Source organism: Acartia tonsa, chromosome 12 (assembly GCF_053477335.1).
Source record: "Acartia tonsa isolate MP-2025a chromosome 12, ASM5347733v1, whole genome shotgun sequence".
Lineage (NCBI taxonomy): Eukaryota > Metazoa > Arthropoda > Copepoda > Calanoida > Acartiidae > Acartia > Acartia tonsa.
The window spans coordinates 41,378,853-41,403,926 of NC_137271.1; the positions used below are offsets into that span (position 1 = coordinate 41,378,853).

The 25,074-nt window shown below is 32.6% G+C and overlaps 1 protein-coding gene across 1 annotated transcript in view; it reads right to left on the bottom strand.

Moving 5' to 3' along the window:
• Nucleotides 1–24,729, bottom strand: part of LOC145334822 (carboxypeptidase M-like) — a 47,770-nt gene extending 23,041 nt beyond the window's left edge. Inside the window, exons 1-10 of the mRNA XM_080180450.1 lie at nt 24,674–24,729; nt 22,631–22,769; nt 21,273–21,349; nt 20,719–20,797; nt 19,922–20,012; nt 18,688–18,769; nt 18,021–18,081; nt 17,016–17,108; nt 15,375–15,462; nt 1,494–1,629 (exon numbers count right to left, since the gene is read on the bottom strand). Coding sequence (XP_080036576.1) covers nt 1,494–1,629; nt 15,375–15,462; nt 17,016–17,108; nt 18,021–18,081; nt 18,688–18,769; nt 19,922–20,012; nt 20,719–20,797; nt 21,273–21,349; nt 22,631–22,768 — 845 coding nt within the window. The 5' untranslated portion in view covers nt 22,769; nt 24,674–24,729. The remainder of the gene's footprint in view (nt 1–1,493; nt 1,630–15,374; nt 15,463–17,015; nt 17,109–18,020; nt 18,082–18,687; nt 18,770–19,921; nt 20,013–20,718; nt 20,798–21,272; nt 21,350–22,630; nt 22,770–24,673) is intronic.
• Between the last annotated feature and the right edge of the window lie 345 nt (nt 24,730–25,074).

Genomic DNA, 25,074 nt, shown 5'->3' on the forward strand with positions numbered 1-25,074 from the left:
AATTCGGGGACAAAAATATTAATAGATAAATAAACAAAACCATAGTGAGAGAGAGAGGACTTTAGGCTGTTTTTCAATATCATTTTCTTATTCGTTGGCTTAACAACTTTGCAGGACTTTTAATGAACTTTGCAGGACTTTTAATGAATTTTGATTGGTTGGTTTATTAGTTGAGTGTCCAAATGTTTCAATCACTAATTGTAATCTATAAGAGGAATTAATTTTGTGTATTAACATTGGGGATGTAAATTTATCGGCTATTGTCTTATTAGCAAGTTGTAATTTATCTGATGTTTTAAATTCCAACAACTTATCAAGGTAACTATTTTACAGAAGCTTAACATAGTCCCTGGATGATTTTAGATTATTTTATTAATAGACTTAAGTCTTGGGTTGGTTTTGGGCTACTTTAGGCTCTTCGCAGTACCCTAGAATATAGAGCCCTAGATGCTAGGGACCCTAATTTTTTATAACATAAATAATAAGTAAATAAGAAAAAATTTAAACGAAAGGCCTAAACTAAAAAAATAAAGATTTCACAACTATAAAAATTTGACCAAATTCTCATCTTTTGTAGACCTTAAGGTACAAGAAGTTCGTAAGATCGTACTGGACATACAACATATAGCTTTATAGTAACGTATATTTCCATCCTTGTTACTGTGTATTCTCATTATACAAAAATAAATTTCGTAGCTAAGGATCTCATTAACCACCGCACCGATGTGATCCTCCTTAACATTAAAGCTTCTTATAGGTTCAGGGAATGATGTTTATAAATATTTTGGGGGATAATCACCTCTGAAAACCCCACCCCCCTTCTTAAAATTGTTTGAAAATTTCCTTTTCGAACTGAAATTTTAAGTGATCTGAGTCCACTCTTTATCTCAAGTGCCCTAAGAGGCCTCTAAAGGCGAAGCCGATAATATGTTGTATGCAAGTCCAAATGAATATTTTATAAGGTCTAGAGTACATCAAAAGATTGTTGTTGTTTTCACCAATAATAAAAAAAAGTACTTTCTTTTACAGTATGGCTTCAAATCCGATATGAATATGATACAATAATTTTTACTTTTATATCCGCGGAAAAATGTCTGTAATACGATGGGATAAATGGCTATCCTTTCTTGTTCATAAAAGAGGAAGAGATAAAGAGAGAGAGAGAGAGAGAGAGAGAGAGCGAGAGAGAGAGAGAGCGAGCGAGAAAGAGAGAAAGAGAGAGAGAGAGAGAGAGAGAAAGAAAGAGAGAGAGAGAGAGAGAGAGAGAGAGAGAGAGAGAAAAAAATAAGTGAAATTTTATTAAAATAAAGTAGCTGGTTTCGTCGCATTTTCACAGTAGCTTTTGATAGGTTATTTTAGGGTAGGTAAAGGTAATAGATTGCCCCGCAGAGTTAGAGCCCCCGCAAGGGCTGGAAATAGAGGAAAAGCTAATGTGAAAATACGACTAAACCGGCTACTTCGTTTTATTTCCATGATCAAAATTATTTTTTTACCTGCCATGGTTGAAGGCATAGGTGTTGGCAAGGTGATTAAACACGTCATGATCGGGTGTTAACGAGGGAGTTGATAGTACAGTACTAAAGATTGAGTTGGGTGTATTGTCGAACGGATAGCTGGCCACCAAAGCACCTAAACAATAAGATTAAAATTAGAACATTTTTTGAAAATATTTCGAAGATTTTTATTTATTTCATTAAAAATTATGATAAAAATTTTAAATTATTATTCAAAATGTGTAATACGAATTTATCATTAATTTGTAAAAAGACGTACATCCCCAAATTATATAGTACCTACGATACTAGTAATTGGATGTAAATAAGAAAATTATGAATAGATATTTGATAAGTAGATAATGATATTCTATGACTCTGTGATCATACACCAAGAAGGGGAGGGACAATTCCTTGGTTTCTTTCATAATTTTGGTTCTGATTGTGTTGATTAGGTTAGGTTAGGTAAAGAAGAGCCATGCGTGGATAGTACTTTGTATGGGTCATCCTGGTAAGTGGCCCTCGCAGGTGAAATATTATAACAAGGATGACAACGTCCATAAAAGCTCTAAAACGGAATGACAAACGAACATTAACCCTTGTAGTAGAGTGTCAGAACTGAATTTACTAAATATAAATATATAAGTTTTGTCAAAATTATACGTGAAAAACAGCTTAAATACAGAATACTGTTCTCTAAAAATCAGATCAATCGGATGATTATATCACATATAAAATTGTTGTTGAAAAAATAAAAATAGACATGTTCTGGTATCGATTATAGAGGTGCTACGCTTTCTAAATCGTACACAACTACTACAGGAATCATTATGCAAAATTTGAAATCGATAGGACGATTCTAACATGCCTAAATTAGCGAAAAAAGTATACGTTACGGATGGACGAACGAAATTTAGAAAAACTACTCTTTTAAAGGTAAAATTTACAAATGAAATAAATTTTGATAAAGATAAATATATGATTTTAAATCCTATCGCTATATTTCTGGCGGTTACCTATCATTATGAAATATCGAGGGAGGAAGGGGACATTGGTCTGTTTATTAAACTAGTCACCAAAGTTTTATAATAACGTTTTCTTATTCATTGGCTTAACAACTTTGTACATTTTATTGAATTTAATTGGTTGGTTTATTCAGTTGAGTGTCCAAACGTTTCAACCACAAATGAAAATGTACAGAAGAGTTTATTTTGTGTAACATCATTATGGATGTACATCAATTTATCGGCCATAGTACCATCCCCTTAGATCCCTGGAAATATCATATATCAATTAGTTTTACTGTTTATTTATAGAAATAGGCTGAATAAAATTAATAATTATATGAATAATAATAATGATAATTATTATGATTACTATTATAATAAAAATTTATCAGGGATCTAAAGGGATAAGACAATTACCAATAAATTAGTATACATCTCCAATTAGTGGTTGAAACGTTTGTACACTCGTTCAAATGAACTAACCAATCAAATTTGTTAAAAGTCCCCAAAGTTGTCATGGCTACGAATAAGATTTTGGTGACTTGGGTAATAAACAGCCTAATGACCCCTTTCTCCCTACATATTTATATAAATAACTTAATAAATAGTGCAGTTACTCTACATCTAGAGTATGTCCATATGTATTTACTCAGCTGGTATATGAGATAATTTTGCTACTATTATTATTCTCGATATTACAAATTATCTGTTAGTATGTCCATCAGGAACCGAATTTGATATTGTATTAAAAAAACAATGCTTCTTATACAAGATAGTCTTACAAAAAATTTATTGCGAAGATTCCCTAGATAGATATATATATATGAATCCTGTCATCCTTGTTTAATGTTTATTTATAAAAGGGGTATTATATGTATATTAAGTGAAAGTATTACAGTTAGGGAGTTGAATCCATTTTTATAGAAGCAGAAATATAATCTATGATTATGGTTTGGACCCTCTAAAACTGTAATCTACCCTTCCACTTTCCCCTCTCTTGTTGAAGATATCTTCACCAAGAGAGGGGAAAGTGGAATCTTACATTTCAAAAATCGTATCGGCGTTGAAGATATCTTCACCAAGAGAGGGGAAAGTAGAATCTTACATTTCAAAAATCGTATCGGCGTTGAAGATATCTTCACCAAGAGAGGGGAAAGTGGAAAGGTAGATTACAGTTTTAGAGGGTCCAAACCATAATCATAGATTATATTTCTGCTTCTATAAAAATGGATTCAACTCCCTAACTGTATTATTAGAAATCAACGAAAACAATGTTGCACATAGCAAAACAGTAATATTTAATGTTGAAAAAGATCATTAAACATTACAGTAAAACACTAGAGAAAGAAAGGGTTAAATAACTGTATCTCCCCATCGCAACCACCTTGTGCAACCTTCCTATTCGGTCATTGAAAATCAGCCAATGGTGTCGCTTATATTAACACAGTTAAGTAGCAGAAAATAATTTAGAAGCAGACGAATGAGGTTTTTGAAAAGGAAGGGGGGTAATTGTCTGTATATGCATCTATACTATAGATCTGTTCATTGAACAGTATTTAACCAAGATCAACGTGTAAAGACACAAAACCGAGCGTCCTAGATAAACTGATTAGATACTTCAGCTTAAGCTTTGCTTTCTACATTGTTCACTGCTGTAAGAATAAACCCTAACTTTTTTTGCTACTTGGCTGTGTTAATACAAGCGACACCATTGGTTGATTTTCAATGACCCAATAGAAAGGTTGCACAAGGTGGATGCGATGGGGAGATACAGTTATTTAACCCTTTCTCCCTCTAGTGTTTTACTCTAATGTTGTAAACGATGAAAAACCTTAGGTTTATTCTTTTTAAAGAAACCAATATATATATAAGGTTTTAAAAATTAAGATTTATTCAAATTCTAACTTAGCAACAGGATGTATTTAAAAGATTATAGAACTTAATTTACCCCATGAGCGTGAGGAAGGGTTGTGTTGGCAGTGTTTAGGCTAAGAATTTTCTACGAATAATAAAATAAAAATAAAAAATTAAGGCCATGCCAAATAGACTCAAATTTACCTTTTCTGTAATTGATGTAAGTCCGTAACTGTTACCTCTTTGCGTCTATTTAGTCATGTTAGAATTGTCCTATCGATTTCAAATTTGAAATCCTGTATGAGTTACGTACGATTTATAAAGTATAGCATCTTTATAATATACTGATTACTAGTACAACAAAGTATAATGTTATAAGTGAAGCATCACTATAATCAACTCCTTAAAATGTGTAAGTTTGTCCTTAAAGGACGCCTGCGAGAAATACCACGCTTTAACTGCTGAAAGACTGCCACAAGAAGACCCAATACCCCAAATTTTAAGCCTTCAGCTTCAATAACAAAAAAGTTCTAGGCATTTCAAAATAGCATTTTATGTACAATGGAATTTTTGAAAGATTTCCAATGCTCATAAAAGAAAAAAACAATAAACAAAAAAAGGGGTAAACTAATACAAGCTTAGCTGTGATTGGTTGTTAAGCTGATTCAGCCTTCTGATTGGCTACAGTACATTCGGTACAACGCAAGTAAAACTTTTTTTTTTTTAATGATTTTGACTATAAAAATGGGTATTTTTATTGTAAAAATATAATTAGTTACTGGAAACCTAAATTTATGACAAAAATAAGCTTATAATTTTGTTTCTAGGCCACGTAGTTTAATTTCAAAGTTTTCAACATGAGCATTGCAATTCTTTCAAAATTTCCATTGTACATAAAATGTCATTTTAAAATGCCTAGAACTTTTTTGTTATAGAAGCTGAAGGCTTCAAATTTGGGGTATTTGGTCTACTTGTGGCAGTCTATCAGCAGTTAAAGCGTGGTATTTCTTGCAGGCTTCCTTTAATAGTATTCTGTATACAAGAAGTTATACAGCAAATTTACTTCTGGCACTATACAAGTCTTAATTAATGTTCATTCGTGCTACTGTTTCGGGGCTTCGGTTTTATAGATATTGATATCCTTGTAAATATTACAACAGCGGAAAGCTGTCTATAATACGATACAAAAGCTAACTATAATTTCACTATACGCCCCTTTCTTTGCCTGACCTATCAAATATCCTTGAGTGAATCTTTATTTTGTGAGGCACAGGTCATTGACAATATTTTAATACAGAGTGATCATATAATAAGTTTTCTCGTATTCATTCGAATCCGGTGGATAGGAACCGGTTCTCATCCATACGAAAAAAACTATGTCTAGCATCGTATTATATCCAGCTTTCTACGAATATAGAAATGTACAATCATTAGATTAAAACTAGTTTTTTTAGCCCCGAGGTGCCAAAGCCGTTTATAATACGATGCGAGAAATAACTATTCTCGTATTCATTCAAATCCGGTGGATAGGAACCGGTTCTCATTCATACGAAAAAACCATGTCTAGCATCGTATTATCCAGCTCTCTACGAATATAAAAATGTACAATCATAAGATTAAAACCAGTTTATTTAGCCGGTGCCTTCGGCACCTCGGGGCTAAAAAAAAACTAGTTTTAATCTCATAATTGTACATTCTATATCCGCGGAAAGCCGTTTATAATACGATGCGAGAAATAACTATGAAAATCTACAAAAAAAAATAAAATACTTTGAAATTATTTTATTTAAGGGGGTTTGGGATTTAAGGAGTGTTAACCCCCTCTTAAACTTTGAAACCATTTTTTATATCCTTAAAAACGCTTGGACGTCCTTGCCAATTTGTAGGTCTTTTTAAAAATACGAAGATTTTTCTCTTATTAGAGTCGGTCCGTCCGCAACGGTTATCTCTTTACGTTAATTTAGACATGTTATAATTGTCCTATCTATTTCAAACTTTGCATGATGATTCCTATTAGGTACGATATAGAAATCGTAACATCTCTACAATCTTTACTATCCTTACATTTATTTAAAGGATTTTGATTTTTACAACTATATACTGTATGAAATAATATACTCATATTTGAAATAATGATTCCCAGGACAACAAGGAATAACTTTAAAAGTGATGCATCTTTATAATAAAGTCCTAAAAGTGTATGCATTTCCTTTAACCGTATCCTGTGCTTAAGCGAATTTGCCACAAATTAGATGCTAATATTCAGCTTGTTAACATCTGACGCTATTCTAATTTTCATTTGTCATACCGTCTGACTTAAGATCTTTGCTTTTATGGATTTTGTCATCCTAGTTTTTTTATGAATCACCTTACATATGTATCTATATAAAGTAAATACTGAATAAGAGTCAAAACATATCTAATTTCAGCCAGTAATACTATAATTTTCTATTCTAAATATTGTTATATATAGGATAGGTCAATGTACTACATATATGATAAGTAAGTTTATCAATAAGGCGGTACCGTAGCTCTGTGCTAACGCGCATAGCCATGATGTTGAGACTTCGAGTTCAAATCCTCCCATGTTGCTTTAAAAACATGTTGTCTCCAATTCTCAAAAATCACGCAACCTCCCCGTAGTTGCATAGAAGGGAGACTGTTAAGTAGTTTAGATGCCTAATAATCAAGTGTATAATGCAAACACAGCTCTTAATCCCAAGCTACTCTTGGGAGAGCGTCTTTCATTATGGTGACTTAATCTGGAACACCTGCCACACTAAAAACTTGCAAGGTTGAGGTGAAAATAAGGAGCTCTCATGAGACAGCGTGTCAAGTCATGATATATTTAAACGTTGGACTTGAGCTGGATATAATAGTGTCTTGTACTTCTCTAGTAGTCATAGGAATAAACTTTAAGAAACTATGGGCAATCAATCAATCAATCAATGTCTATCAATTTATGAAATGATATAAGCTGTAAACTATCCAAAGACAAAACAATAAACATCCACAACTATGAAAAATAAGACTACCCCTTTTGTATATTCAAATTATTGGTTTAAAAGTTTGGTCAAAACTAATTTTCATCTCGATATCTACTGAATTGATTGGGTTCTCTAATTAGGCAAGCTTCACATAGGTTCTGTGTAGGTTTAGTCAACTTTATCTCAAATCTAAGTCTTTGTATGTTTTTTTTTCAGCCCCTCTCTATCCCTTCGAATACAAAACCCATAGATGCTAGGGGTGTAAGTCGCTAGTTATATTATTTGTCTCTAGCTCATGCTGATGTTAATTCTGTCATCCTTGCTGAAAGCATCCAAAAATAGACAAATATAGTTTTCTTGTTAAGTAATATCTGTCAAACATTCAAGAAAATAATAAAGGGTAAAGTATAAAAATAGCATATACACACACAAACTCTCACCCACACATACACACACACACACATGCATACACACACAAACACACACACACAACCATTTACATTCATTTTCCAAAAATATAATTTGTTTAGCAAAGGTTAATAATTGTTTATTCTACTGGTTGCTTTGCCTCTGGCCTCTTAGTTTTTTACCCTAGTCAGATATTGTTTACGAGATCTTACAAAGCATCAACATATGTTTATCCCCATTATACAATTTTGGAATTTTGGTGTGAGGGCTTTTCTCTTATTTTCTATGAATTTCTATTAGAAACCCTTCAAATGCTAGTTGAGATTTTAACCAAAAGAGGTCATTTATATGGTTAAAAGGATAATGTCTCACTTTCTCCTTCTCCTTCTCTCTCTCTCTCTCTCTCTCTCTCTCTCTCTCTCTCTCTCTCTCTCTCTCTCTCTCTCTCTCTCTCTCTCTCTCTCTCTTTGTGTATCCACTTAAAAGTTTGTCAGTTTTGACTGTCACACTTTTGGACAACAAGTTTGTCAGGGAGCTAGGGAATTGGTATTATTTGGATCAGGGAGGAGACATTGGATTGTAAATTATGTTAGTTCCTAAAGACGTCCTTTCACCCTTTTGGCTTAAAAACATAGGTTACTTTTTTTCTTAAATCTTGATTAATTGGTTCAAACTTTTCAAAAAAAAAACGTTTAATCCACAGAGGATTTCATTTTGTTTGTAATTATTAAGGATGTATATGAATTTATTGTCCATTGTCTTATCACTTAAGATCCCTGATTTTAACTGGCTTAATTGTGAATACATGCCCTTTTTTAATCTTTTAATTGTACAACCTTTGCCTTAAAGTCTCTATAAAATTTACCTGCGATGGATTCTTTTTAAAAAATTACTTAGTGAGACAAAATTATTTGTGAAAAATCCTCCAAAGTCGCACAAAAAAATCTACAAAAATTAAATAAAATCATAAAGGGGTTATTAACATAAGATTTAAAAATTATATAAAATCATGAAAGGGTTATTAAAATAAGATTTTGTTTAATTTTTGTAGATTTTTATGTGATTTTGGAGGATTTTTTACAAAAACAATTTTGCCTCACCAAGCAACCCTACTTTTTTTTTAAGAATCCAAATCTGGTCTATATATGTGTCTGTTAATGAAAAATTACCCAACCTCAAAATAGTTTTAAACATTCCCGGGACCAATATAAATCTACATTGTAAATGAGAACCATATCAGTTAAGCGGTTAAGAAGATCCTTTTCTAAAGACAGACATACAGAGAAAGAACATTTATATACGGATTCCTTTATCCATGGAGGAATAAGTTTTAGCAGAGAAAAAGTAATATTTGGGACTCAGAATAAATTAGGCAGACTAACGTATATACAAATTTAGGAGTATCTATCTACAGGTTTCAAAACAAATGCAATTATTCCATAATCAGCGCAGCAACAATAAGTTTACAACGTTTTGACAGGTATCTAATAAATACTATATAGATGTCAATTTTAGTAAGTCAATAATTAAATTTAGTTAGTTGTATATGTCTCTTTGTATTGCTATTGCTCAGATTTTATGCTATATTTATAATTTTGTACCTAATTATACTTGCCCTAATTTTTCAACGTCATGGTTTAAATACCTTGTATACGTATAATTGTAAATGTCAATTTTGACACTTTTAGTATCGGGAAAAAGCAACCTTATGTCGCGTTTGACATCATGGGAATAAAATTAGAGAAAGGTATAAAAATAATAGATATAAAAGATCTAGATAATTAATCTATAAATCATCCAATGAAGACAAAGAAAGTACCTCAATGACGTCATAAAAACGAGGTATGAGGAGAGGAGGATTGGAAAGAAAACCCCGAAAAAGAGATTGATAATCCCTCGTTTTTATGACGTAACATGCTGATTTTTTAAGGGACTTTCTTCCATCCAATGGAAAAATAACGTAGGAACAGTCCAGCATTATCATTAATTAGAAAGTGTACAGATTTTGGTATAAAAAGGCAGTTATGATTTTGTTTCATTCACTTCGTAAGTTAGCTAAGAATATTTTGTAAAATCCATATAAGCGAGGCTTTGAAGCTGTAGAAAAATTAAATATTAACACTTGTAGAGTGTCAGAACTGAATAAGTATAAATATATATGAGCCTAAACGAAATTATAAGTAATTTGTTGCAAAACTACTGAAATTCAGGATACTGTTTAAGGATTAACTTACATTTTTAGGACTATGTTCTTTGTTGTCCTAGGAATCAATTTTCTAAAAATCATAAGTTTTGGCTGATTTTAACACAAACTAATTTGTTGTAAAAAAGGTAAAAATCAACTTGATATGCTGACGTATTTAATAGATTACTTATGTTATCCTAGGGAAACTAAAATATTTTCTCGTATTCATTCGAATCCGGTGGATAGGAACCTGTTCACATCCATACGAAAAAACTATGTCTAGCATCGTATTATATCCAGCATTCTACGAATATAAAAATGTACAATTATAAGATTAAAGACAGTTTTTTAGCCAGTGCCTTCGGCACCTCGGGGATTAAAAAACTGGTTTTAGTCTTATGATTGTACATTCTATATCCGCGGAAAGCTGTTTATAATACGATGCGAGAAATAACTATTAATGTCCTAATGCATTATCAGAATGGTAATTGATATAAAATGCATGGATATTGTTAGAAATTCATAAAATATTTCTCCCAGCTTGCTAATACAATCACTTTACCCATCCCCTCCCCTGACAACGGAGAAAAGTATTGAACAATCACTGGGGACTATATTAACAGCCTAAATTGTCGAAAATATTGCCCTGTTATTATATCTCCGTATTCTACATTTTGAATTAGTTAAGCTTACTTATAGATGACAACATCAACAAAAGCGAGCTCATCAAATCAGACAGCCAGACTTACATTGGGAAACAACTTGTTAAAAATGTACATTCAGACTTTTTGGTGAAATCTATAGAGTTGCTACCTAAGTGTACCTAAGTATTTTAGGATCCATCATGCAAAGTTTAAAAATTGCAATAGGGCAACTCCTATAAAATTACCAAGTGATTAGGGGTTTCTTAGCCCTACATAAAAATAAAGAAATATGTAAGACTTAGGAAACCCTATGTTAGCCTAAGAAAATTTTTAAAGGATTCGGCTCAATAATTCAATCATGACTGCAATATTAAGAATCTAATTTTATTTTAAAAGGTGATAATAAAATTATAAAATATAATCTAAATTTTCCCCACCCACATTTTAAAAAGATTTTTTATGGCTTCAATTAACTGATTTTATCGTCAATTGAATTAAAAATAAATTAATCCTTTCCAAAAATATTCCAATTAATAGATAAAACTGGAATCGTGTTTTACATAAAAGATAAAAATAGCTAAATAATACTGGTTAAAAACCAACTCAGGAAAATTGTGTCCATAAGTGGCAGATTTTTAATAATAATTATTTATCGCATCATATTATACACAGCTTTACGTGGATATTAAAAAGAAAAATTGTAAAATCTGAAGACCAAGGCTAACGTTAAAAACTGGTATTAATTTTATGATTTTTATTTCAATTTTAATGAAAAATGCGATGCTAAATGTGATTTTTCAGTATGGCTGACAACCTTTTGGAATACTTACAATTTTCTATTTTTAAACTAATTTTTTATTGAATTATCTTTCTTAGTCTCAGGGTTATTAAGGGATAAGACAATGAACGATAAATTGATTATGATAGTTAAATTAATTTTGTTGTTTAGGACTAATTTTTAGTAAGCAATTAAGATTTAGTAAAAGTAACTAAAGTCTTCTGGTCAACGTGTTTAAAAAACTTTGGGTACCAGCATAATGTGCCCTCCCTGCCTGCCTCCCTGCCTCCCTGCCTGCCTGTTTGAGCCCCCGGTCCTTGTGAATCTTGACAACTCTATAAATATCCATAGAACAGGGATGTCAACAACAAAAATATTTAAATATTTTATATATTTTTTTATAATACAAAACTAAAAGTAATGAAGGTAAAAGTACACCCTGTCGATGTTTTGTCAGACTTTTGACAAAATAGATGAAAACTAGGATGACAACATCCATAAGTAGCGAAGCTTAAAAATTATGATTGTATATCAGGAAAAAAAACTATAAAGCAGTGTCATATATTAAATATTAATATTGGTAAAATAGGGAAATCGTCACATCTTTAAAATCACGCAACCTTATTATCATGAAAACTTAAAAATCTAGGAATCGATCTAGCACCGCAATTAATAGACAAATCTTATTGAAACTTTATGGAAATATGTAAAACATGAGCATACTCTATCCCTGATAATTTCAACCGTCAATCCTGAAAAGGAATTGAGAAAACCATGAAAACCTAAAAAATCTAGGAATCGATCTAGCAACCCAATTAATAAAAAATACCAATAAAACTTGGTGAAAATATGTAGAATATAAAATTAATTAATCCCTGAAAATTTCAGCCCTTTATCTTGAAAAGGAGTTGAGAAAATCACGAAAACGTAAAAATCTAGGAATCGATCTAGCACCCCAAATAACAAACAGACGGACAAAACATTGTATATATTAGATGGGCATATATAGTGGGAATCTTCACTAAACATTTCAGCTGTCTATCTTGAATAGGAGCCGAGAAAATCACGTTTCCCCCAATTCATTAATTACGGACAGACGGGCATTGTGAATTATAGAGTAGCTTCGCTCCTAAAAACTAGGAAAGGATGGGGCCTTGGGCTGTTCATTACAGTAGCCCCCGAAGTTTTATAATGACATTTTCTTAATCCGCCAGTTCAACAATTTTGGGGACTTTTAATGAATAGTTCATGAAGTTGAGTGTCTAAACGTTTCAACCACTAGTTGTAATCTACAAAAGGGATAATTTTGTGAATCATTCGGGATTGACATCAATTTATTGGTCGTTGTCTTATCCCTTTAGATTCCTGTGACATTTTACTGCAAATCAAAATGATTTTTTAAACACCTACTTGAAGTTTAAGTTTAAAACCTTGGGTACAAAAGAACAAAATTTTGCTAGCAGAAAAGCTAGAAAGGGTCTTTACCACTCGTGGCTGGTCGATGTTTTTTTTAATACATTTATTGAACAGCTTTTCAGTGATATAAAGTTAAAAAAAAATTAAATTGCTGTGAACAAAATCCAGACTTGACAATTGCTACAGTTATGAATGAAAAGATAGTTGTGCATTCAGTTCCGCAAATATCATGTTAGCATAGTTTTACATAAATGGTTGCTTATTAGTCAATTCGTTCATCCATTAGGAGCGGAGAGAATAGGTTAAAAGGAGTGAATCATTATTTCATCCAGCTAAAAGTTTTACTTTGATAGAGTACATGATGATCTAGTGTAAAATCCAATTAATTATAAATTCAGCAAAAGGGATTAGGTTAACAAAACCTTGGTTCCAAACAATTTGATAAGAAGGGGGGGACATACTACATGTACCGTAAACCAAAATGTTTGTTAGTTTAGAAACACCATAAAAAAATGTTCAACCTCCAACATTAGTTTTTGTATTGAAGACGAAAAACTTTTTCTGGTGCAGTGGCGTCGCATCACCTTGCTAGATAGCCTAAAACCTTCCCTGGACCAACGCAAAACTTTCCTAAATTGTGAACCAATCTATACAGCCATTGGTGAGGTTTTAGCGGCCATACAAACATAAATCCTGACAAACATCCCGTTACTTTATTGCATATATATAATCTTTCAATAGCTGCGACTAGAATGGACATAATTGTCCTTGTTGTAAAAAAAAATGCGCAATTGGTTGAATGTTGGAAGTAGCTGGTCCAGAGATAATTGAGAATTCAGCTGACACAACCAGAACAATATTTTTAACAAGGAGAATTCGGCTCACAACCAGCTCAGCAATTACAAGATGAAAAACTATAATCTGGCAAAAAAGAAGTCAGGAAAGGAGAGGACATTAAACAATTAATTTTATTGGTCCCCAAAGTTTTTGAAAGACTTAATTGGGGACTTTTTATGACTTTTTGGGGTTATTCAATCTAAGGGTATTAACAGGAGGGGGTAATTTTGTTTAACATTATTAGGGGTGTACATACATTATTTTAACGTCAATTGTCTTATCCCTTCTTCCCTACGAAAGACGTAAGGGCCGGCCCTAAATGTAGTACAGATGCGGTTCTAAAAATAAAATCTACCCAATTCTAAGTCAAACCCTCAAATTTATCTTATGAAATAATTATAATCACGATTTTAAAAGCAAACGGATGTTTGTCTGTCTCTTTGTTTGACATTTAGGATAAGATTCCCCACTTTTTAAAATTATGTATGTAGATTTCATCATTGAAAAAAAGTTCTTCCATTCGTAGAACTTTAGTGAGTTAATTTGGTATCTCTGGGCGAAAAAATAGTTTTACTCTTATAATTGTACATTTTATATCCTCGAAAAGCTGTTTATAATACGAAGCAAGAAATAACTATTATTACAAAATCTTATAAAAAGGACAAAAAAAACTTAATCTGTAACATTCAAAAAGAGGAATATTTAGAAAGAATAGTTAACTTAAAACTAAATTAAAAAAGGGTATCTACATCATAGAAACACTTATACATGCACTCTAATAGCACATGCTCTAAAGACACTCTAAATGGATATATTCTAATAGCGGTAAACAAAATTTCTAGTGAGGGTAGCTATAATACTACTAGAAGCTACGCGTTTAAAAAGCATAACAACTAATCTGTATACTTATTTTAATTAGAAATTTTCCAATAAAAGCAGGTTTAAAATAATTCTCTTTGTAAATCATCTTTATAATTAGACATTTAAATCTTTATTTTAGAAATACATAATTAGGAGAAAATTCAGGAAGGGTGGAGGCACTTGGAATGTAAATTACACAGGTAAAATTTATAAATTCGTTATTTAATTCGTTGGCATAAAAATCTGTATTGGTTTGATACTAGTACGTTCCAAACTTTTATTAATTGAAAGAAGGGATAATGTATTTTCTCGTATTCATTCGAATCCGGTGGATAGGAACCGGTTCTCATCAATACGAAAAAACTATGGCTAGCATCGTATTATATCCAGCTTTCTACGAATATAAAAATGTACAATCATAAGATTAAAACCAGTTTTTTTAGCCCGTGCCTTCGTCACGACGGGGCTTTAATCTTATAATTGTACATTTTATATCCGCGGAAAGTCGTTTATAATACGATGAAAGAAATAACTATATCATCATTGGGATGTTTATCAACTTATCGTCTATGGTCTTATCACATAAGATCCCTCTAATTTTGTTGGGAAGGGGGAAGAAATTTAACTTTAGAGATAAATTAAAATTTTGTACCCCCCCCCCCCCCCCCCCACAGCCCCAACACAAAAAAATACAAAGGGTTAGGGGAGGGGAAGGGCATTTACTTTTTCGCCCCAAACCAGATGAATGAATGTTATCAGATTGTATAGATACAATTATAGAGGCGTTACGCATAAAAACCATTTTAAATAACTTCTTCCAAGGACTAATTGTATGCCTCTATATATATATATATGTATAGATGCAGGTACAGAGAAGTAGCGCTACAAAACCAAATGAACGTACCTCCATGAATGTTGCCAGAAAGGACAAATTGTATTTTGCTGATCCATTCTTTGACGGCTTCAGATTCTGGCTGCGATCTTTTGTTATTCTAAAATTACAAACAAATTTATTGTAATGTCTATCTAAAAAAATTAACCCAGTAGTGCCGAGCGCCACTTTTATGGGCCAATCGAGCTGAAAATCTCAGGGAAGCTTTATAATGGTAAAAATGGAATTCCAATTTTTTTGTTTTGCTCTAGTAGCGTGCACAGGAAAGTTGCAAAAAAAACCCGGTTCGGCCTGGCCATAAATACCAACCAGGCATTATTTGGGCGGTTTCCGCCGGCATTAAAACCCGGTTTTGTAGTAAAAACCCGGTTATTTCGGCCGTTTCGGGTAAAAAAGCCCGTTTGTCGAAGTTTTAAAACCCGACATACACAAAAAAAGGGTGTAAAAAAACGATAAAAATCATATAAAAAATAATAATTTATATAAAACGAATTAACAAATAGATGTACTTGTCAATAAACATTAGATTTCACGAAAAAAATCAGCGACTTTACTAAAAAAAACAAAAAAGTTAGAAGGGTATTTTGAATTTTCATGATTTTTAAATTTTGTTGATCTATACCGGCAAACGGAAGTAAGCTAAACTGCCTAAACTGCGGGGAAATAAAAGCCAGGGTAGTAGAGGGGGGATTCATACTGAGAATGATGCAATTATGAAGCCGGAAACCGGTTTTTTTTCATTTTTCGGAACCGGGTTTTAATACCCGGTTCGTCACTAATGGGATAATGGACAAAATACCCGTCTTTCTAATTTTAAAATTTGTTTTGTTGGTTCATTAAGTTGAGTATCCAAACTTTTAATCAATAGTTTTAATTTGCTTATTTAGTCTATCACCAATGGGGTCGTGCATCATTTTATCCCCAATTGTCTTATACCTTTAGAACCCTGAGTTTTAATAATGATAATACATGAGTAGTAAGAGATATAAGTTTTCCGGAATTGTAATGTAGGGAGTAGATTTGAAATCTGCATCAAATTTTAAGGATTTTTTATAAAATTCGTTTTTTGTATAATTCTTTATCTAAAAGCGGAAATACAAATTAAGTTAATTAATTTTGGCATCTGTGATTGGTAGATTTAAAATCTGCGCTCTGATTGGATGTCGTACATCATTCAACCAATTAGAGCGCAGGTAGTTTAAAATCCACCTATCCTATTGGTCAAAATTAATTAACTTAAAATGTTTTTTCGCTTTTAGATAAAGAATTTCACAAAAAACGAATTTTATAAAAAAAATCCTTAAAATTTGATGCAGATTTCAAATCTACTTCTTACATTAAAATTCCGGAAAACTTATATCTCTTAATGAGTAGTGCTTTGTAATCTACTTTCATATCATGTGCCTGACTTAGTAGCATAAATGGAAATTAAGGGAGAAGACAATGGACGATAAACTGGTATACATCCCCAATGAGGTTAATCAAGTTATAGTTAAAAATTAATGGTCGAAACGTTTGAACACTACCCACTTGTAAAAATTCAGGAAAAGTACTAAAGTTTTTTTAGCCAACAAATAAGGCAACTTATATTAGTGTATTAAACAGTCCAAAGTTCCCTCCCTCCCTGATCCTTATACATATATATATACTTACATTTTTAAAATAATCCGGGAAATTTCTGTTAAGATCAAATCCTCTGGCATTGTACCTTCCCTGTCCTCCCTGGCACGTTCCTTCGGTTGCTACCTACAATAACATCTAGCATTATCTTAGCCTTAAAGGGACTGTGAACGAAAAAATTTCTCATCAGGTTATCAAACCTTAACATCATCTCATTCATATAATCTCAAAGATAGGGCCAAAAGTTTCCTTAAAAATGGCTTTTTCCGGAGTATAAGTTTAGATGTGCAATTAATTGTTTTTTTTCTCCGTCTATAGATAAAACTAAACTTTTTGACATAGTTCTTTATTTCTCCTAACGGTTAAGCCTACTTTTAACATAATCTCTGCCTTAAACCAATGTATAGTTACTTAGAAATTGATAAAATAAGCAATATTTTTTATTTTATCCTTATAATAGAGTAACAGGATCTGTGTGTTTGTACTGAAGGATCTCGCTTACTGCTGAACTGAAATGGTTCTCCTTTACTAAGCTTCTCATAGGTCCTAAAATTTGTATAACTATTTTGGGGAGGATACCACTACCCTTCCAAGAGAAATTACCCCTAGAAAAAAATGTATCCATCCCCCTTGTTCTCAACACCCCCTTAACAAGAGTCTTCTTCCCCTAATACAGCCAAAGGAGATGTTAGGCATAGAAAAATTATATTGGTTTTGGTGGGCTATCAAAAATTGTAAGAGGGGTTGTCAAAATGTTTTGCATTAGACGCTTCAACTAGCTATTAATGTGCAGCTACTGCAAACATTACTTTCTTAACATTTTAATTATACTTTTGATTATGCTGCTGTAAAATTAATGGATTAATGGTTTAAATACCTTAAATATAGTCCTGAATGTGCATGTTTAATAAGTTGAGACTGCTGTGTTTAGCTAAAACAGATCACTTTTACCGTCTTTAATTATGACGTAGGTTTGGCTAAATCTCCCCGCTGACAACAAGCAGATGCTTGGTATATGTTTATTCTTGTTAACTTTACCTCAAATCCATCCGGGTTCATGCTTGGCATCAAGTGTATCCTTGTATTGTCTAACAACCACCTAAACAACAGAGTTTTCAAAGTTATAAAATAATTATTTGAGATTTTGTGCTATTAAATATGTAAAATATACCTAAGCCGGATTAATACATTTTAACCGGTTGATAACAACGTTGGGAGCACTTTAAGGTACCTTTGTTTGAAAGTTCTAACTGTGCCTGAGTTGTGCCTGCTTTTGGCCAAAGCATTCCCCCTCTTGTTTTACTATAAATGTCACACTGCTGACGTAGCAGCAGAAGGTACAGCTTTTAATTTCTATAGTAAATTAGATTGGGCTGAGATTCGAACCCATTACATTACCTTCATAATTTGAACCAGGTATAAATATTTATAACAATTATGCTGTACGCTAATTAAACAACAATAACAGAATAGCTAGGCTATTAACAATAAATGGCTTCGCCCCTAATGTATAGTGGCTTTGTATTCGAAAGGAGAGAGAGAGAGAGAGAGAGAGAGAGATAGTTGAAAAAAAAGCATATACCTAACCCGGGACCTATGTGAAGCTTTGCCTAAAAGGAAGGATTAATCGTTTTGTTACTTATCGAATTTTTAGCTACACTCAAAAAAAACTTTACTATTTTATATAAAAGGATATAAAATTTACCTGACATAGTAATCCTTCTCATAATTTTGAACCAGATACAAAATAAGATGTAGAATCATTTCTCTGCCAACAGCTTCATTTCCTGTCACAAAATTAAACTGTATAGATATAGAGATTTTTAGGGATATGATAATGCACGATAAATTGATGTACATTACAGTGTCCAGGATTTTAAAAAGTTTGTTAAAATTTTGGCCCTCAGCCAAAATATAGTTGATTTATGCAAAATGAAATAACCATGCAAAATATTTTTTCTGTAATGCAAAAATTGGAACGGTACAAGCACTTGAGGAGTAGAATCAAGAAAATTTGTAAGTTTCAAAACATCTTGTTCCTAGACTTAGAAATGACTAAAAAACAACCATTTTTTAGAGTTTATTGAGAATTGTTCAATTTGTAGATGTTTTTTGAGTTTTTTTTTTTAGATTTCCTCAGGCTTGGAACGAGATATCTTGAAACGGACAAAAGTTCCTAATTCTACTTCTAAAGCCCTTTCCTGGGAGCACCATGAAACCATAGTTTTAATGCATTGAAAATAAACAAAATCATTGCTTCTGTAAATATTATTATTTGGACACTTTTGTTTGTAACAAAACAATTAAGTACCCATAATATTAAGGTCAACCAATAAAAAACGGGCTTTTAAAACCTTGGGAACCAGTCTAATGAGAGGTGCCCAAAGCTTCCTCATATTAATTAGCCCAAAAACCTTGGATACTTTGGTACAAAAATGCAGTGTCTTAAATTTTTACCGCAATGATTTAAAACTGCCAATGGGGTAATTTTGTCTATCATCATAGGGAATGTGCACAATTTATTGTCCATTGTCTTATCCTTTTTAATCCATGATAAATATAAGATTTAGGACAAAAGAGTTTTGGAATATGACAGTGATAGGTTAATGGACGATTTATTTTCTCTGTAAGATTTTTATGGTTATTATATCACCATATATGTATTGGATAATATTTCAACCATGGCCACTTTCATTTAGTGCCGTTCCGTATTGATGGGACTTGCAGTAAATTTTTTGGCCCTGCAGATTTAATAGGAGCTGAGATAATAAGGTGGGAGTCGTTGAACCTTCCCCCCCCCCCCCCCCATCCCCCTCCGACCGATTAAGGTGCGGCTAAGGGCCCGACTCTTATGGGATAATCAAGCTATTTTTAAATTTTAATGTTAGGCTACTTATGAACATGTCCTTGTTTAAAAATAACAAAATTTATAAGCTTACCGTGCATGTTGGCCACGTATTTGACATTGGGTTTACCAATCATATGTTCATAGGGAGATCTTGATACCACCATCACCCATAATTCGCGTCCCTTAATTATTATGTCATATTTGTATTTTGCAGGGGTAGCTATTCTAACAATCAATTTTACAAATAATCACGAAACCTTTTAAAGTAATTAGTATATTTTGTATTTTGATGTAATTGAAGAGGGGTGGATAAGAAGGGGAGAAAAGGGGGAAGGGGGTTGTGGGGAAATTTTCCTTTAGAATTGTTTGTCAGAATATCATTCCCTTTTCACTGGTTAATTGGTAGTGCTTTTGTCAAGTAATTCACAACTCTTTTTGCTAAAAAATCAAATGAAAAAGTCGAACACTTAAAAAAAATTGTGACTTACAAACACACATACTTTTAGAAGCCATTGTTTTAGAGGTCCTTAGGGCTCTAAAATGACCAGAAATCTATAGCAATTTCATTGGATACAAAGAAAAGGTACTAAAAACTATATGCACTTTTTAAAAGGAATAAAAAGAAATATATTCTTTGGAGGATGGTATAAACCTCGCTCAAAATACTTATAAACCTCCCCAGTTTCTATGAGAAGGTACATTGTAAATAAGAACTACATAGGTTCGGCGGTTAGAAAGATTCTTCGGTACATAGAGGCAGACAGGCAGACGCCATGTTACTTTTTTATTTGAATTTTCAAGCCATCTTTGAGAGCACAATTTTGGAAACCTTTGTGATAAATACCCCCCCCCCGGGCCCCCCCCCTTTTTCATAAAAAAATTATTTACCTGTACGCTTTGTCCAATGGAATATAGAGCAGTTAGATTGGCATAAATTGTAGAAACATGGCGTAGGAATGTCGTCATACTTGAAAATAATAAAGAATTTTAGAGTATATAAATGGATGTTGAAAATACGTGGATATTATGTCAGGGAAAAAAAATTTCGTCAATTTAGGTTGCAAACATAAACATCACTTATTGGTCAGTTAGTTAACCAAGTACGAGGAAAGGGGATAGGGTAAAGGAGGGGATATTTAGTGTCGTTATTTTAGCCAGCTACAAGTTTTATTCTATTAAAGTACATGATAACCTAGTATAAGATTCAGGTAATAATAAATCTATCAGTATATTCCCGTTAAATCTTAAGGGGTAAAACAATGGAGATAAATTGATATATAGATGCTTGTATTATTAATGGACTAATTTCTTTTAAAAGTTTTTAAGCTAGCCAAGAATATATGGTTTCTTTAGCCTTACATAGTAATCTATATCTATTTAAGGCTCAACTTATACTCCAAGGCGATATTTTATAAGATTTATGCTAATAAATGTTGTATTACCTTGTATAATTATGATACTGCATGGAAAGTTGGGGAAATATTGGCTGCTGCACCCCTGGACCTAGGTATCCTTGTCTCTAAATATATAAATACTTATTAGAATATTGGCTGCTGCACCCCTGGACCTAGGTATCCTTGTCTCTAAATATATAAATACTTATTAGAATATTGGCTGCTGCACCCCTGGACCTAGTTATCCTTGTCTCTAAATATATAGATACTTATTAGAATATTGGCTGCTGCACCCCTGGACCTAGGTATCCTTGTCTCTAAATATATAAATACTTATTAGAATATTGGCTGCTGCACCCCTGGACCTAGGTATCCTTGTCTCTAAATATATAAATACTTATTAGAATATTGGCTGCTGCACCCCTGGACCTAGGTATCCTTGTCTCTAAATATATAAATACTTATTAGAATATTGGCTGCTTCACCCCTGGACCTAGGTATCTTTGTCTCTAAATATATAAATACTTATTAGAATATTGGCTGCTGCACCCCTGGACCTAGGTATCCTTGTCTCTAAATATATAAATACTTATTAGAACATTGGCTGCTGCACTCCTGGACCTAGAAATCCTTGTCTCTAAATAAATAAATACTTATTAGAATATTGGCTGCTGCACCCCTGGACCTAGGTATCCTTGTCTCTAAATATATAAATACTTATTAGAATATTGGCTGCTGCACCCCTGGACCTAGGTATCCTTGTCTCTAAATATATAGATACTTATTAGAATATTGGCTGCTTCACACCTGGACCTAGGTATCTTTGTCTCTAAATATATAAATACTTTTTAAAATATTCAGTTTTAGGGTGGTTTCCTTCAAAGCGACTAAAGAGCACAGAAATTCTTATTTTGAAATAAATTCAAGAAAAGGGATGGTAGTTTTTCGTGTGTTAGGTTGGGTAATAATGAATACCTCTACTCCTAACGTGGAACTTCGCCCTATGAGGTAAGGGGAAGTCAAATCCTCCTATATAGATTTTTTCTTAGAGCTATAGATATCTCAAGATAGTTATTCTTTGTCAAATTACTCTGTGTTGTTCGCCGTATATGTGGTGATGCGAGCCTCGAAGTTCTTGCGGCGGACATAAATAGAATTTACCTAAAAACTGGGGTTTTTTTTGTTTTTAGGGGGGTTGGGGGTATCCCACCTCCCAAGAAAATAGCCTAAATCCACCAGAGGACTAGTAGGTATATTCTCTGAAGAGTAGAATCCAATCGTTTTAGGGGTTACCTAGATCTTAAGGGACGGACGGAAAGACATCATTCCACTTTGTATTATAGATAAAAATGTGGTGTAAGATCCAATTAACAATATATACATTGACGCAGCCTACTTTTACTTACCTGTGAAAATTGAGAAAATGAAAATCTGGAATTGATATCATCCTGAACTGTGGCGCCCCTGACATAGTTGACAGCATATATGTAGAAATACAGGAAGGTTATCACAAATGTCAACATATACCATTTACCAGCCTTCATTCTAAATAAAAAGAAAACAAAGTAGTAAGGTTATCTGTTTGAAGCAAAAGATTTCTAAAATTGGTGGGGAAAAATGAGTTTAAGGACATGAGATAATTTAAAAGTTTACAATATACAAAATTGTAGCAAATTGCTTAAATATAAAATACTCTTTCGGGACATACTTAAATTTTTTGGATTTAATTTTAGAGATGCTTCGCTTGTATATTACAATTTTCCACTTAAGTTGGACAGGATAATTAAACCATTAAAAAAATTGTTGTCCAAAAACATAAAAATCAGCATTTTTAAAATTAACGTATGGACTCCCTGAAAACGATTATAGAGTTGCTACGCTTTCCAAAACGTACCTAAATTTTGCAAGAATTACTATTTTTAAAATCTAATATAACAATTCTAACATGCTTAATTGTTTCTTATTGTTTATTTTACATTTAATTATTTTTAATTGTCCTAATATTTCGCTACATAAAATAGGCAATTCAAAGCGTAAAAATACAATAAACCGAACACAAATACTCATAAAAAAAATAATGTTCTTTCACATTAACAAAAAATATTGATAGATTTGTTTTTAAAACCTTTTTTCAAAAGTTATAATATAGTAACAGCACTAGCGGCAACGCCCCTAGAGGCCTAGGGTCTAACAGGAATACTTTTGTTAAGGGGCGAGTATTTTTTCTATTGGTGATTTCTCATAGGAAGGTAGAGGTATCCTCCCCCAAAAGAGTAATTAACCTGGCCGTGTGCAAAGCAGAAGAAAATCAATAGCGGTTCAGCGGTTGGCAAGATCCTTCTTTACAGACAAACACATAGATATCCTACTACTTACATGTTAGTATAACAGATCTACAGTATAGATGTTTATACAGACAACTACCTCCCTTCATTTTTCAAAGACCTCTTTCGTCTGCTTCTAACTTATATTCTGCTACTTGGCTGTGTTAATATAAGCGACACAATTGGTTGATTTACAAAGAATACTGACATACATCCTGTTACTTTAGTGTATATGACTAATAAGACAATCCAAAATTAACTGCAATAAAAGAACATAAGCTAGACCTAAAGTCTTTCATAGCAACATTGTCACATTGTGAAATTATGCTTGCTTCTACTGTAAATTTACTGTTATTCATTTGCTATAAAAATGGCTCGAAACCAAGCTAGTCAACACTCACACAGATGGGCTCAATGTCAAATAATTTCGCAAGCTAGTTTATAAGTAAACCACAGGAATGAGGGGATAAAACAGTGGATGTTAATAAAATAATACAAAAAAAATCATAAGAAACCTTTTTGGAGAGGGGGGGGTTCTGATAAGCAATATGAATAATACCCAAAAGACTAAAAGCCAAAGGAATGTTTATAAGAGAAATAATGAAACTAAAATAAAAAGTGGATGGTTGACGTAGAACGTTTTTTAGGACGTTTTTCACTTTGGAAGGTTTGTCGGTGTACCGGTACAACCGCCTTCTTAATGAAAATCGCACCTAGAAAAATTCTCCCCCCCCCCTTCCCCATCCAATAGAAATTTGTGACGTGAGCATTGAGCAACCAATATCTTAAAATTTTCTTTTATGAATAAATAATTTTTGAATTGGGGACATCGATCAATTCAATTTATTTGTAGACACCCTCTAGTTTACAAATTCTTACAATAAATTCATGGTATAGATGTTTAAACAGACAACTACCTGGATCCCCTAGCTGTTAAGGATCTTTTTTTTTGTCTGCTAGCATATAGCTTCCTGATCTTTTGTAGCGACTTGGCTTTGTTAATGATCCCAACGCTCTTCGTTGATTTTGAAAGACCCAATTGAAAGTCGGCACAGGGTCATTGGAAAGGGGACATATACTTATTTAACCCCTTCCCCCTCTAGTGTTTTAATCTTATGTTCTTACCTTCAGTGTTAATGTATATGCGGTCAGAATCTATTCATTTGTTTTGGTCTGAAACTGAATAATAATAATAATAATTTGCCAATGGATATAGAGAATGTGTGGATATATTAGCAGGGAAATTTTTTTGTCAATTAGGTCACTTATATGGGCCTAATTTATTGGTCAGTTCGTTCATCAGGTAGGTATTGATGGTAGAGGGTATCGTTTTGTTAGCCAGCTGCGAACAGAACTTTATTAGAGTATATGAAAATCTGGTGCAACATCCAAGTAATAATATATCGATTATTATGCTAAATGTGCAAAACATAGAATTTAAAACAACTTATTACAGTCAAGGCCTAACCTTAAAACCTTAATTTACACGGATAAATGATAACTAATGGACAAAAAATATAAATTGG